Raw genomic sequence first — 15,858 nt, 5'->3', positions numbered from 1 at the left:
TGTAACGACCGTGCTTACAATTTCTACATATTTTTCTTTAAAAAAGATAATAAGAAAAATACTTAGCATTTCTCTATGTTAAATTTGCACGAGAGGAGAAGTTTGTTAGCAACGCTATTGGCCCAGGGCAAAGTGTTTAGCAACACCACCGTTCTAGGCAACAAAGCGAGTGTACTGAAGTAGTACACCTTTACCCACAGTACGAGAATAGCAAAATTCTGTCTGACTACCCCCCGGTGGACTCGAGCTCCATCCAGATTTTCCATTTCAAATCAAACGAAGGCACTTCCCATGTCACGGTGGAGCCAAACATTTTCCCTCCCAAAACCCTCTCTACTCGACGCACACGCACATCTCGTCTCGTCCCATTCCATTCTCTCCTCCGCAGTACTAACCGAAAGGAGTCGCAGCCCGAGCCAGATATAACACGCCTCTCGTCTCCTTCCTCTTCCTCTCCCCCCACCTTCTCCTTCCCCTTCCCCCTCTACGGACGCCAGCGAACCCGAAATTCCCAGCCCCCGCAAGCCCTAATCGCCCGCCGATCCCGCCCGTACCCCGGCTGCCGCGCCCGATCCGCCGCCGCGCTGGCCTCCCCGCGCCCCAAACCCTAGGAATTCCGCTCGGGGCGGGGCGGGGCGGGATGGAGGCGCTGGTGGGGAGGGCGGTCAGGAAGGCGTTCCCGGGGTTCGGGACCTACGCCGGCGTCGTCGAGTCCTACGACGCCGACGCGGGCTACTTCCGCGTGCTCTACGAGGACGGGGACTCGGAGGAGGTCGACGCCGACGAGATGGCCGAGATACTCGTCGGCCCCGCGATGCCGGAGGCGCTGCAGCGGACACCGCAGCGGGACGCCGCGGGGAGGCGCCCGAAGAAGCGCCGGCGCGGGGATGATGAGTCCCCGTCCCCGGCCAAGGCCGCGCCGCCGGGGGACGGCGTCGTGCTGGCGGTCCCCGCGGGCGGCGGGTCGTCGGATGGGGAAACCGAGCCCGCGACGCCGGCCGAGGCGAGCGGGGAGGCGGCGGCGGCGGAGAAGAAGCGGAGGATCAGCCCCGGGCCCGTGTCGTCGTCCAGGCCGCTGCGGCGGAGCGCGCGGCAGGCGAAGGCGGCCGAGCGGGCGGCTGAGATGGAGGCCGCGGCGGCTGTGGCGGCTGCTGCGGAGGCCGCTGAGGCTGAGGCGGCGGCTGCTTCCACGCCGCAGCAGTCTGGGAGGAAGCGTCCCCGTGCAAATGGAAGTGGGCGTTATCGCTCTGTCTCCAGGGATTTGGAGGAAGCTGTGGTGAAGAAACCGTCGCCGAAGCTGAAGCCGGCACTGCCACCTAAACCTGAGCTGCCACCGTCATCGCAGGGTTTAGATTTGGGTGGCCTCCCTGTCCTCGACGTCTTTCAAGTCTACTCCTGCTTAAGGTCATTTAGCAGGCAGCTATTCCTGAGCCCATTTCCACTGGACACATTTGTGGCTGCGCTGCATTGCACGCATGCGAATCCTTTGATTGACTGGGTGCATTTCGCTCTGCTGAGAGCTCTCAAGAGCCACCTGGAAGATTTCGCCAATGAAGGAGACCCGTCGGCAGTGCACTGCATTAGGTAAAATGCCCTTCTCTGTATCCTAAGCTTAGAGAGCTCTACGTGATGAAAAATATGTTTCTCAAGTTACCCACTATATTGTCTTTGTAGGAATCTTAACTGGGAGCTGTTAGACCTAGCAACTTGGCCAATCTATCTTGCTGAATACTTGCTAACCAGGGGCACGGAATTGAGGTATGGTATGAAGCTTACAGATTTAAAGCTGTTGAGTACAGAGTACTACAGGCAGCCTGCAGTGGTAAAACTCGAGCTGCTGCATTCACTCTCTGATGATGTTCTGGCGATTGGGGCTATACGGTCAAGGATGTCAGAGTTGGATGGAAATGATGAGGGCTTCAGAAGCACTGGTTTAAGAAGAAAAAAGAGGGCCTCTTCTGCCAAGGGTGCAGCGGATTCTTCTCAGCCTCCAGAAGGCTCTGATGAAATGGATGATGGTAATAGTGATGAATGTTATCTTTGTGGCATGGATGGTAATTTGTTATGCTGTGATGGCTGTCCAGCTGCCTTTCATTCAAAATGTGTGGGGGTGGTGGAGGATCTATTGCCTGAAGGTGATTGGTATTGTCCTGAATGTTTAATACAGAAGAATGATGGATCTAGAAATATGGCAAGTCCTATGAGAGGAGCAGAGGTTCTGGGAATTGATCCACATGGCCGACTATACTTCGGCACTTGCGGCTATCTTTTGGTGTAAGTCACCATCTATCCCTTCCATGTTTTTTTTGGGGCTCTGTGTGAATTTGAGTATTCCTCTGCTACATTGCCATCCTGTACCGTACAAAATCTAAGTGTGAAGATTGCATCGCTCTAGTACTCTACCATTCAGATAATAAAGTCACCTTAGGATTGAGGAACAATAATGTAAGCTTTAACATTTTTCTCTTGTCTATGAGCTTCACCTAGGATGCTCTATTTCTCTTGTTTCTTCTGGGTGGCACCTGTCCATAGAACATGTAAGCTGCAACAATCATATGATTATTTCTATAAAAGCTGCTAGGGACATGTGGGCCTAGGAATACATTGTGGGATTAGCAATGGTTTGACTTTCGACATGCTAGGCAGAACATACATATTTCTTGTTTTTCTTGCTTAGAGGTGCGAAAAAAGTTGAACTTACTGAATAACCCAGGGTATGGTCATACTCATACCTTGATGTTGTACGAGACCACAAGAAAATACAATTTCTGTGCTATGTACTAGCACTTTTTCCTAAAAGATGGAAGACTATGCTGTATTAAGATTCTCTGGAATAAAACAAGGAAATTTGTGATACCCTGATTTAGTAAGATCCAGTTGTTATGATACTGTAGGCTCATTGATTAAGGGTTTGCCGAAAAGTGAGCAATTCATATTGCAGAAGTGAGACATGATGTGTTTACTCTCTGATCGATCCTGTATGTATCAGATAGTTACTTCTTGCTACATTAATAAACAAAGACCCTCTGAACTTGCAGGATTGACTCATATGAGGGGAGCCCTCCATGTCATTACTATGGCCAGGTCGATCTTCATTCCCTTGTTACAGTGTTGAACACATGTCATCCGTCGTACGGATCAATTGTTAATACAATATCTTCGTTTTACGGTACTGCAATCGAGTCACCCAATCTTAACGGTCGGTATCAGAGTAGCAGGGAATGTAGTACATCTGATGCTGAGACAAACTGCAGACTTTCATCACGACTGAAGCAACGTAGTGAACATGACCAGTTTAAGGTAGAACAGGACAACTCCTTTGAACAATTGGATTCTGGGAAAGCTTGCACCTCAAATTCTGATCAATTGGATCAAGATTTGTCACTCCGGAGCATCACATTTAGATCTGCACTTATGTCTCGAAGTGAAAATGCTGCTGAAGGTGATTCAAATCAAATACCTCAAAATGGATCCTCTAGTGCTAAGAATGATCACTGCAATTCCCAGGAAGACGTTCATTCACATGGTAATGGTTTATCTGCAGAGAATCAGAAAGATTCACCACCTAAGAAAAAGCAAAGTTATTGGCATCTCCATTCAGATCTTGCTAGGTACATAAACTATTACAGCTTTGGTCAAATAGCAGCTTCAGCTGCTGAAGAGCTAAAACACAAGCTGTCTGAAAACAAGGAAGGGAAGAAACCTGTTCAGGATGCACTCTCTTTCCATCTGAGAACAATATGTAAAAAATATGCTAACATTTTTGCACTAACTGATCAAAAGCTTTCTGTCGAGCTGCTTAAAGAAAAGTGTGGATGGTGCAACTCCTGTCAAATCAGTGGCGGCGTTGACTGCATTTTCAGAGTAACTGATGTTAAATGCATGGAAGGCACCAAGCCACATGCTTTGGGTGTCGAAGCAGAAAAAAATATGGAAAGTCATATCATCCTTGCTATGCATAACATTTTGTCAATTGAAGAAAGGTTGAATGGTCTGCTGACTGGTCCTTGGCAAAATCCACAATATCGCATATATTGGCGTAAGGAGGTTCTCAAGGCTGCAGATGTATCATCACTTAAGCAGCCTCTTCTAATGGTATAACTTGTCATATGCTTCTGTCTTATGTTTTTTTTTTCCTAATTCTGTATACCCTACAATGATACATACTTTTCTGCCATACTCTGCAGTTAGAGTCCAGTCTGCGACGTGTTGCCATTTCTATGGAATGGCAGAAACCGGCAGACTCTGTTGAAGTGGTTGGTTCTGCAGCTCACATATTGGTCCGTTCATCTAATAAATCTCTAAGTCATGGAACTGCTAGAAAGCCAGGGAGGAAACCATCTTCTAATGGTGAACTTAAAGTTGACTCTCGTAATGTTGGTGTTTATTGGTGGAGGGGCGGAAAATTATCTCGTCAAGTGTTTCATTGGAAGAGGTTGCCTCAGTCACTGGTCTACAAAGCTGCTCGGCAAGGTTTATGACCAAACCAACCTTCTGTCAATTTTTAGATTTTTGCTACTATTGTATTTGTGCTAAACCTTTTTGACCTGGTATACTTCAGCGGGACGTAGGAAAATTCCAACGATTTTGTACACCGATGGTTCACAATTTGCTCGGAGGTTCAAATACATTGCTTGGCGAGCTGCTGTGGAAATGGCAGAAAATGTGGCCCAGCTCATTTTGCAGGTAATAGCTTGTTTTGAAAAACAATCAGTAAAATTTGGTCATTAAATTGTTCTCCTCGTGTACCTGCAGATTAAAGAGCTTGAATGGAATATCAAGTGGACTGAGATACTGAGCACTCTCCCTTCTAGCCTCATGACCAAGGAAATGCAGAAAATAGCAAGGCTTTTTAAGAAAGTTATAATTCGAAGAAAACGCATAGAAGGAACAAATGTTGAATATCTACTTGATTTTGGAAAGAGAGAGAACATTCCTCCTGTTATTTCTAAACACGGAACAAAATTTGAGGATCCCTCTAGCGAGAGGAACAGGTACTGGTTAAGTGAAGGCCATGTCCCTCTGAATCTATTGAAGGCATATGAAGCCAAAGCGTTTGCTCGCCTGCTGAAAAAGAAGGAAACTGATGAACTTCCTAAGAAGACTAAGAAGGTGCGTGACTCCAAACCCAAAATGCCAAAAAAGACCGGGTTTGCTTACCTCTTTGAAAGAGCAGAAAAGCAATCCACCAGGCTTTGTGGTCATTGTAACAAGGAAGTGGTTGCAAGGTATGACACTTACCTTTTTCCTCTCCCTTCTAATAGTTTCTTTTATTTATTTTTTCTCAACCACAGCATACTCACCCTAACCCTATCAATTATTAGCAGCAATTGCTTAAGGTTTAGCTCAGTTCAAACAAACTAGTTAAACTTATAAATTTTGTCCAAGTTGTGAACGTTATAGATATAAGATTTTTTTTCACGATTTTGGATTATTTTGTTATGCCAATATCTGTTGCTACTCAGTACAATGCATGAGTGATGTGCTGTTGTAATGTTTCGTATCCGCTGTTAGGATGCAGTATGTGTTAGATAGCTGCGATACGCAGATTAGGGCCTCGGTACAGTGGCATTTTTAACTCTTTTATACTTATATATGCCTTGCAAAAACTGATCTGCTATAAACCTTCAACACCCCCCCCCCCCCCCCCCCACACACACACACCACCACCACCACACACTTACACACACATTCAGATACAATCATTATACTTTTCTAGGAGTGTTTACCAGCCAGTGTGTTAATAGGTTTCTTACCTTATTAAATTGTGCTGTGTTAGAATTTAGTGTTGTTTTCTAAACCGTCTAGGTGCATGATTACCAATCTAACTTGTGGTGCTATTTCTGAACAAGTTATTCAAGTGAGCTAATTACTCTGGAAAGCTTGTTATGGTATATATTTTTCTAGAGTTCTAGGGGTGACCCCCGGCCCATTTACATTGCAATAGGACCAAAATGGTCAGAGTTTAGAGTTCAAAGTAACTCAGCGACATACACATGAGTAAGACAACAGCAGAGTAACAACTAGAAAGGAAAAACTAACACACCCTTTGCCTCCAAACGGGACCAGAGCACATATGGATTTCAGGGGCACATCAGATCAGTTATGCTATATATAGGAACTGTGTATGGTAGTTTTTGATTCTTGCAGCTATTTGTTTGGCCAGTAAACTCTTGCATCGTGTTCTAAATGTGGCAATATATTTGTTATTTGCTTCTTTTGTATCATAGTAAATTCTTTTGACTAGTTAATCTGACTCTTTCAATCTCTTTTTCAACAGGGAAGCTGTGAACTGCCAGTATTGCGCAGGTATGCCCTGTTGCACGTGCACATCTTTGTCGTTTTGCATATGCATAACTATAACCCTCAAGTTCTTATTTTTACATGCATTTTCTGTGGTCTCCTATGTTGCCATTGGATAAAAGAAATTTCCATCGACTGTTAATATTGCACTAGCTAATCAATCATCAACTGTTAAGTTTTTTCCTTTTACTTGGGTTGTTGATGCGTGGAGTTTTATTTGCAGTTATTCCTAAGTTTGTCACTTATGTACTTTATCTTATCCGATGCAGCTCTTTTCCATAGAAAACATTTCAAGGTTCCTAGAGGTGCTGCAGATACTGTTTATGTTTGCAACAAGTGCTTAGCTGAAAAGGTCTTAAAGGTGAAGTCTCCTCAGAAAAAGGCTGCACCAAAGAAGTCATCTCCCAAAAAGAAGCAAAAGAAACAAAAGAAGCGATCACACAAGATTGTGACTAGGAGAAATCAGATTGTTCTCAAATACAAGAAGAAAATTGGCAAAAAGGGTAAGCGTGGTCGGCCTAGGAAGTACCCACTGGATCCATCAAAGAGTGAATTACCCAAGATGCGTGAGAGTGAATCTTCCAATGTGCCCAAAAATGAACCAGTGAAACGTATATCAAAACGATTGTATGATAAGTACATGAAAGGCAGCTCAAACGTATCCGAGCATGCAGCTAGCTGTCGCAAGAGGAAGCGGACTGCTTTGCAGTATTCATACTGGTTAAATGGCCTTCGATGGACACAAAATCCACATGATGAACGGGCAATAAGTTTCAGGAAAGAAAGAGTAGTTTTTCCATCCGAAGATGCTGAAATGTCTGAAGTCAGCCCAGTATGCTGTTTGTGTGACAAATGCTACAGTGAAGAGGATATTTATATTGCTTGTGAAAAATGTGAAGGTAAGCAGAGCTTTGCTTGCATGACATCTCTTTGTGATCTTAGAACAACTTCATGGTCAGTTAGCTATTATGTGAGAAAAAACAATCTTCTTTATTATGTGTTTTTATTACATAGTGTGTACAGTAGGCACCTACCTATTTAGGCGATCATCCTCTTTGAAACTATTTGACTATTACCCCTTCTGTTTGTTTTTTTGTCGTTTTAGCCTTGGGCACGGTTATTATGGAAAGTTCTACATGTCCCTCTCCCTACTAAAGCTGTGTTGCGTACTACACCCTCTGCTTCATAATACTTGGCACATGTGACCGAGTTTTCCTTCCCCAAATTTTTGGCGCACCACGTATTTGCCAATGCGTCATTTTCCAGTTTTGTCATTGTGATCAATCAAGAGGTGTAGCCGTGCCACTGCGCTAGTCAGCGATATTCCAAAGCTCGAAAAGGAAAGCATTGCAGCCTTTTTTTTATAGGAAAAAACAAAAGCTGCGGTAACATTGGCACCAATGAGATGGCACATGTGCTTGCGCATATCCAGAGAACGGAAGAGAACATTTTTCAGCTGGCACCAGCAGCTCGTTTAGGCAGCTTTTACAAATTATCCAGTTCCAATGCTGTGTTGAATGTTTCTTCGTAGCATTGCAAAGCTTGAAAGAAAATAATTGCAGACTTTTTAGAGGGAAAACAAAATTGCGGCTAACACTGGGACCAATGAGATGACTCGTGTTCTTGCACTTATGCTGAGAGTGGAGGAAAACATTTTTCAGCTGGCACCAGTAGTTAGGTTGGGCAGCTGTTACAAGGGTAATTGTCCAACCCAATTCAAAATATGATTGCCTAAATATGCATGCAGTTGGTCAAAAGTGCCAAGTAGAAACGGAAGGAGTGCTTCATTGAGTTTGTTTCCGCAACCACCTGTGGCAACCAACGAGGAATTAAATGGAAAAACATATCAATCTTTAAATGGAGTAGATGCAAGTACTCGAAATCCTATAACTACACACTTTTGAATAGCTAAACAACAAAAAAGAATGAAAGAACCGAGGTATTATTTTTCTTTTGTTCTAAGCTACTTTTAAGTATTTCTGTCTGGTTGTGTTGTCTGTGCAAAGGAGCATCCTTCCTCACGACTCAGCAAGGAAGCAGTAGTGCTCTTATGTCCTACAAATTAATTTAAACAAATTGCAAAGTGTATTGTTTGTAGAGTAGTAGAAATCTGTGATTTTCACTTGGAAGAACATAGGAGCACTAGTCACAAGTAATTGTTGTTGCAGTTTTATATGTTGGATGTGTATGATTTTTCTTTGTTGCTCTTCATGTGTTGGGAAGTTTTCATATTTTGCATCCCATAATCCTTATTACATTTGCTTTTGCTTTCAGATTGGTTTCATGGGGATATATACTCTGTTACCGTTGAGAATGTGAACAATCTCATTGGTTTCAAGTGCCATAGATGCCGTCTGAGAAGTTTACCTGTCTGTCCATATGCACAGACTGAATCAGATAAGGATCACGGCATCAAGTTTGTAGAGGATGAGGAGCACAGCATCGACAAGTTTGTAGAGGACGAGGACCCCAGTTGTTCAAAAGATCTTGATGCTCATGGTAGTCAGAAAGATCATGATCATAGTAATCTGAAGGAGGTTGACATTGAGAGACGGCTCAATGGTCATATTGCTGAGAAAGTGCTCAGTGATAATAGTTCTCTAGAGGAGCTGAATGATCATAGCAATCTGAAAGAGGTTGATACTCATAGCATCGAGAAAGAACTGGATGCTAATAAAAGTTTGAAAGAGCTAGATGCCCATAATGAAGTGAAAGAGCTTGACAGTCCTGGCTCTGAGAAAGAGCCTGGTGACGATAATTGTCTGAAAGAGCTCAACAATCACATCAATCTGAACGATCTTGACAGCTGTAGAACTGACAAAGAGCTTAAGAATCATAGTTATCTGAACGAACTAGATGGACAGTACAATTGGAAAGGGCTCAATGACCATAACAGTCAAGGGGAGCTTGATGGTATTGCAAGTAGCAAGTTTGCTGCTGAAGAAACACGATGTCATATGGAACTCGATGGTTTTAATAGCCTGAAGCTTGATAATCATAACAACTTGGAAGAGCTGGAGAATAATAGAATCCCAAAAGATTCAGGTGATTTTCTAGCTGAACACTTCAACAACATTAGAATATCTGGCAAAGAGGCGTTGGTCGTTACACCTGAAACTGGTCCGGTCAAGGAATCTCTTGTTTTGCCATCCAAGGATGATTCTGAGAAGGCTGTTCCTGCTGAGCATGACATTGACTTTCAGGTGGTAGTGACTTTATAGTGTACTCAGTCAAAGGACTTCAAACCCTCAGCATGAGTGCCCTTAGCTCCCCCGTTTGTTGCTTGCTGCTGCTCTGGTTGAAAATTCTGCTGACTGTCAACTCAAATTGCCTCATAGCAGTAATCTATAATAAGGAAAAGGCTATTTTTGGATTTCCTTAGGGAAATATTCTGATCGGACTAGCTAAGCAGAAGAATAATTGACTCGAGGTTAAGCTATAACATTCTCAATAGGGCTGACCTAGGGATTAGTTAGGTACCATTTCCTTCCCATGCTTCACATTACCGCTCAGAATGTTGGAGTAATGTTGCTTAAGATTGTGCAATGATTTGGATATCTCCAAGTGGCTGGTATATATATGACATTCAAGGTGAGTCTCAATTTTGCTTTACACACATCTTTTCCTTGGAATATTTAACATGTTCTTTTTCCTTGTTCTGTCCAAAGTTCAATAATCACTGTGTAGTGATGGTTTGTGGCAGATATTTGAAATGGACAATGCTTAATTGCTATGTCTGAATTTGAAGTTGCAAAGTTTTCTATGCGTTGTATTTAAGCAGCACATGTTGATGGTGGATGTCATAGCCACCCCATTCAAAGAAACAACATGTGTTAATCTTGTCCCACAGTTTTTCGAACAGAATTAATCACCTAATGATGATTAGCACTGCACATTGCAAACATGTTATGCTGATTTTCTTTCCATTTCTGTCAACCTATCTGTTGGTCTATAGTAATTCCATACAATATCAAGTTGCCAAATTCACAAAAAGCAGAGTTTATTCCCCCAGTATACTCCACATGCGAGCAATCATATTCTTTTCAGTTGGTACTCATCTTGTTTATTCTCCATCTGAGCAGGAAGGAGATAGCAGTCACTGCCACCGGCAAGCATGAGGAGGCATTCCCTTTCCCCATGATTTCTTTTGTGGAGCCTTAGATATTGCACCAGATCAAACAAGACAACCTGATGATTCATTCTTTCAAATTGCTTCTAACAGTCGGTTGCAATCCTTATTTTGTATATGCTGCAAGGGGATTCATCTTGACAGGGTTGATTAGATTTTGTATAGGTTTGCATTAGCCTTTTAAGTTACAGGGTTAACTCTAGCATGACATGGGTTTGTACAATGCTGTTTTGCTCGTCTGGTTACATTCCGCTTCAGTAACGTTATAGAAGCTAACAATACTGGTAGATGTACATCCAACTGTTAGCTTATGATCGATTCTTTTGGATATTGCGTGTTGGGTTGTTCAGGTTCAAGTGCGGCTCTGGTTTTCGATCCCTGCCTAGCTAACTAGGGCTTGTTGCCTTGTGCTGTGTCCAAATTATGTGAAAATCATCCAGATAACGTGCAGTCAGGCATCTCATGATACTGAGGTGGTTTTGTACTGCAGTATGTTGGAATGTTGAATTATCTGTGTCATTCATAGTCGCAGGCTCGCAGCAGCCCTAAATCTGTCCAGATTTCATACAGGCTGTAATCTCACGGCTTTCTTCGGAAGTGCTCGGCAGGCCCATCATGCGGGCCGCGCTACTGCGTTTTGTGCGCGCGACTGGGCCGGGCGAGCTGAGGAAACTTCTTTTCTTGTTTTTCTTTACTCTTGGATAATTGAAAGCATCATTGGACGACAAATGTTTCTTGAAAAAAGAAAATGGTCACTCGGCAGGGGAGGGAGGAAACTAATTCTTTTCCTGTTTTTCTTTACTCTTGGGTAGTTGAGATCATCATTGGACGACAATTGTTTCTCTTTTTTTTGAAAGGAAGACAAATGTTTCTTGAAAACAAAAAAAAAGATCAGAAACAAAAAGGCTAAGCACATCATTTAGTGTGCTTCATGAATTTTATCCCAATAATTCATATGAGAGTTTGCTAACCACGCCTTCCACGCGGTCTGGTGGCAATGGTTGCATGTTCACATATGAACGATGCTAGACCCATTTTACCTGCCCATGTGGTACAAAAGTAGAGAGGGGGAAAAAAGGTCACGCCTGTTTATTTGTCGGGTGCGTTACTACAATTCTAGGCTGCGTTGTTGGAGCCCAACAGGAACACAGCCCACGTAGCCATGCATTAGCCCAACAACACGAAGCAGGCGCCGCCTTTGTCCGGTCGGTCTGAAGTCAGTCGCTCTGCATCCTACCTTATAAATAGGTACTAGCTTCTCACTGCGCCGTCACCAACAATTGAAGCTGCAAATGTGGTTCGTCATACCACTCGGCTTCCAAGAAGAGTGGGAGAAGCAGACACGGAAATGTAGAGCGCCGTCGGTGTGTGTCATGGGAGTGAGATGCAATAGGAATTCGGAGAGGAGGACGCAATGGTGGCTCCATCTTTTGTAGACGAACATGCAGGGCAGCAACAATGGTTGGGTACAGTGGCGGAGCCACGACAGAGCTGTCCCCTGAAGCGGCGGAGCCAGGTTAGGGCCCTCACCTGAGGAACTCTTCAATGCCCAGCGCATGGCTGCGTCTGCTTGCATCCATACATGTATGCGCCTGTTGATCCTGGTCGCTTGAGCCTCATGCGCGGACCTCAGATGCTGCCTGCTGTAGGTGCTAGGCTGCTGCCGGAGGATGGTGTCCAACTTGCATTGCAAATTTGTAAATCGTAATGCTAGTTGATAATAATTCTCCAGATTTCATACAGGCAGCCATATCATGCATGATAGACTGATAGTGAATCGGTTTCGTGATCCCAGTTGTGGCCGCCCGGAATAGTAATGTGGGTAGAAGATCTGTTGAATGTTCGTCTTGTTTTCGTTACTACTACTCCTGAATGATTGCCAATATTGCCTTGAAGAATGTACTACATGCTGAGCATAGCAAGATCAAATTATATACGGTTGTGGGCTCGTGGCCCGGCTGGTGGGTGAGGAACACTCAAGTCACTCACTCCGTGTACAAAAGATGTGTTGAATGTTCGTCAAGCAACCGTCCTCGCCTTGTTTTTTTTTGCCAATATTGTCTTGGAGCATGTACATGCTGGGCATGACAAGATCAAATTGTGGCCGTGGCCCGGCTGGTGGGTGAGGAACTCAAGTCGCTCACTCCCCGCCGGCCCTACAAATACTTCACCTCTCCGGCTCCTCTCGAGGTGCCTGAAAATGGAGACTTTGTCCACATATACCTGCTAATAAGACGAGAATGAGAGAGAGGAGGAGAGGGGGCAACTAGAATGAGAGAAGAGGAGAGCGGCAAGGAAGACATGGACGGGGGTGTGTTCTTGCTGGGGATCGGATCGGATCGGAGTGGGATGCATTGTGAATTCGGGGCCAAGTGGAAGAGTGAAAAACCGAACGCGGAGAACTGGCAGTCGCACCGGTTCCTCTTGTAAAACTTGAAAGAGAAGAAGTTGAAGCCAGGGTTTCATGGAATTGGCTTGTGGATTGTTTTTTTTATTTATCAGGATTAGATTCGTGGTGTTGTGATCGTCATATCATCGTTAAACGGCTGAGATTGCATGGGATATACAGCGTTATTGTTTAGAATCGTAAAAGCAATCGATAATGTATACACATACACTTTGCCCGTAGTAACGCACGTGTCAATATGTGGATCCATTCCTTCCGTGACCCATTGATCCATTCGTTGGTCCTGCAGTAGCCACTCAAAAAAAAAATGGAGGTGACTAGAGAGAGGGTACTCTCTGCTTATCTCTAACGCGAGAGCCCCTGGACGTGGGTCCCACAGGTCAAAGCGCGTGAACCGCAGCTCCGCAATCTTATCCTCTCGTCTCGTCCGTATCGCTTCGTCTTCCTCCTCCGCTTCGACTTCCTCGGTCCGTCCAGCTTCATCTTCTTCCATCTGTCCTTGGGAGTGGTGGTGTTCCTTGGGAGCGGTATGCACCGTGAATTCAGGGCGATCTGGTTTCTTTCGATCTAGCTCTACGCCAGAGAACTAAGCATGCTTGTGAGGCCACCAAACCTACTGAGTGGTTCTGTTTGGTAGCTGCAGAGAGCCGTGAAGAACCAGTGTGGTGAACTTAGCTTCTTAGAGGGGTCGATTATGTGAAAGTATGAAAGCGACGCCACCGTAATCTGGCTACAAACCGGACTCCGTTATCGGTGACAGGGACCGATCACTAACGTAGTACTCTACAAAAGAACCTCTTTCGCAAAGCTGCTGGTGGCAAAGAACAAGAGCCAAGTGCATGCCCACTCGTCAGTTTAGCATGCAGCTTTCTGTCAAACCTAATCTTTGTGAGGAAACAAACTAAACTATTTGGATTTTGCTAAATCGCTGGTCACAATTCGGTAATACCTATCAGAATCGAGTCAGGCCACGAATCAGTTTACATGATCGTGTACAATAAGCATTTTAGACTCCAATCGAACAGCTGGAGCTTGACTTCTCTGAAAAGGACTCGGAGAATTGAAAGATGATGGGTTGAGCTTTCCAATGCATGCTGCTGCACCGTGAGCCCATCTGTTTCAATGATGATCTTGCCCATGCCAGAACCAGATGCAATGCATAGCAAATGGTTTTGTAGATCGACATGCTTCCCGTTCGGCCTGAAGAGCACTTCGCATGTTCTGAAGATTGCCTGCTCCTGCACTAACACCCTGGCCAGAGGCACCATATATGAGCCGGCCGTCACGATGAATCTTAACAAGGACGTACTAATTGTTTTTCTTTACTCCATGGATGTACTAATTGAGGACGTGAGATCAATTATATCACTGGTGGCCGGGCTGTAACAACGGTGGGTGAAGAAATCAAGCCGGTCGCTGCGGTCATTCCATGCGGCTGCTGCTCCATCTTTACCCATAAGTAGCTACAGCTTCTCACGCTGCAGTGTGTACGATCATTCATTCGAGGAGCTATCATGGGAGAAGAGGAAGAGGGCGGCAGGGGCAAGAAGGTAGCGACTGCCATCGGTGGGTCGTAGGGACTGGACTGGGATGCAGTGGGAACTCCTGTGCTTGTACCCCTGACGATGGCACGGGCGCTTATCCCAGCAGGGCAGCAGCATCGTCCTCACATGCCGCGTGAGGCGCAAGCACAGGAGATGAGAGCTGTGCAGAGCAGTAGAGCACAAGCAAGGAAAGACCCATGTAGCCTTTTCCAGCTACGTCGGAAACGACATGTGCGTACAGTATGACCACCAAACGGAGGGAGTGTGGATGATGCAGTAGAAGCCGGAAGAATCGAACACTGTAAAGACCAAGCGCGTGTACCGTGCCCGAAGGCTTCATTTACCGTTGGCCGTCGCGTTGGTTCGCTGGTCCTGCACCTAGGCGCAGCACTACCCCCTGGACAGCAAAGCTAATGCCGTTCTGTGGGGCACCACCTTAGACCATCGCCATGGATGCTAGTTTGTGAGGATTGAGATACATGCTCCATTGCTCCATGCCTCCATCGTACGACAGATGATTCCTCGTCTATCATCAGCTTGCTTTGGTATGAGCAAAAGACATGATCCGATACTGAGGGTTGAGCGATCGAAAACCGCCGTCCCGTGCCGTGTGTTTGCCTCATCCGCGCTCACCGCCCCCCGGTTGTTGCACCTGCACCTCTGAAAGACTGAAACACCGCACTCAATGGCGCTTGCACAGGAAAAGCGTAGCATCAATCGCAGACAGGACTGTGCCGTTGGGACCGGCCGGCAGTTATCCACGGCACGGCACGCAGCAGGGAACCTGGACAGGATCGACCGATGACGGATCATTGCGCTCGACGGGACCATGATTTCGCAGCGCGGCGCGGTCACGCGTTCACAGCGCGCGTGTACCAGGTGAGGTGGCCCGCGCGGAGACGCCGGAGTGGCACCCACGCGATCGAAAGGGATTTCTCGAGCCGGGCGCCGCGCCCTCTCGCTCGCAGCGGCTTCGTACGGGGGGCCGGCACGGACTCGCTCCGGCATCGGCAGCGGCGACGGCGACCCAGCCGGCCGGCAAGCGAGGAACTGGAACCCACCCATCGTCCTCTCTCCTGCCATCGTCCCATCATCCCGTGCCATGTCCCATGTGTCACACCCCAAAATTTCTATTTTGGGATGTGAACAATTAACACTAATAAAACAATAGATTTTTCTCGTATTTCTAAAATTTTCCAACAATTAGTTCGTTGCAAAACATTTGATTATAGAAAAATATGTATTTTTCTAAATAAATAATCAATATAGGTTATATAATTTTGTTTTGTGCATTCATGCCGTATAGTTTGCACTAGGTTTTTATTGGATGAAAATTATATTTCAAAATTCATTTGAATTCGATTTCGTTTGAATTAGAAACCGAGCTAGTTTAATTGGGCCAAAATCCTTCCTATCCAATTCCCGGCCCAGCCTACCTCCTCTTTATCTCAATGACCAGTGGGACCTGCTCGTAA

The 15,858-nt window shown here is 45.3% G+C and overlaps 1 protein-coding gene across 1 annotated transcript; it reads left to right on the top strand.

Moving 5' to 3' along the window:
* Positions 1-376: 376 nt before the first annotated feature.
* On the top strand, positions 377-10,788 carry LOC101777112 (DDT domain-containing protein PTM). Its single transcript, XM_004958536.4, has 10 exons — positions 377-1,584; positions 1,675-2,274; positions 3,039-4,095; positions 4,188-4,473; positions 4,562-4,686; positions 4,756-5,228; positions 6,281-6,309; positions 6,573-7,202; positions 8,578-9,894; positions 10,386-10,788. Exons 1-9 carry the CDS (start codon positions 641-643, stop codon positions 9,522-9,524), a joined length of 5,091 nt encoding a protein of 1,696 aa, XP_004958593.1. The 5' UTR covers positions 377-640; the 3' UTR covers positions 9,525-9,894; positions 10,386-10,788.
* Positions 10,789-15,858: the final 5,070 nt, after the last annotated feature.

Source organism: Setaria italica, chromosome II (genome assembly GCF_000263155.2).
Source record: "Setaria italica strain Yugu1 chromosome II, Setaria_italica_v2.0, whole genome shotgun sequence".
Classification (NCBI taxonomy): Eukaryota; Viridiplantae; Streptophyta; class Magnoliopsida; order Poales; family Poaceae; genus Setaria; species Setaria italica.
Note: the sequence above shows the minus strand (reverse complement) of the source record. Positions and strands in the feature narration are given on the sequence as shown.

Bases quoted from the DNA above. Each gene is read 5' to 3' on its own strand.
- LOC101777112 (XM_004958536.4), top strand. From the start codon at position 641: ATGGAGGCGCTGGTGGGGAGGGCGGTCAGGAAGGCGTTCCCGGGGTTC. The intron at 6,310-6,572 runs GTATGCCCTGTT...TATCCGATGCAG, and splicing joins GAACTGCCAGTATTGCGCAG to CTCTTTTCCATAGAAAACAT. The intron at 7,203-8,577 runs GTAAGCAGAGCT...TTTTGCTTTCAG, and splicing joins TGCTTGTGAAAAATGTGAAG to ATTGGTTTCATGGGGATATA.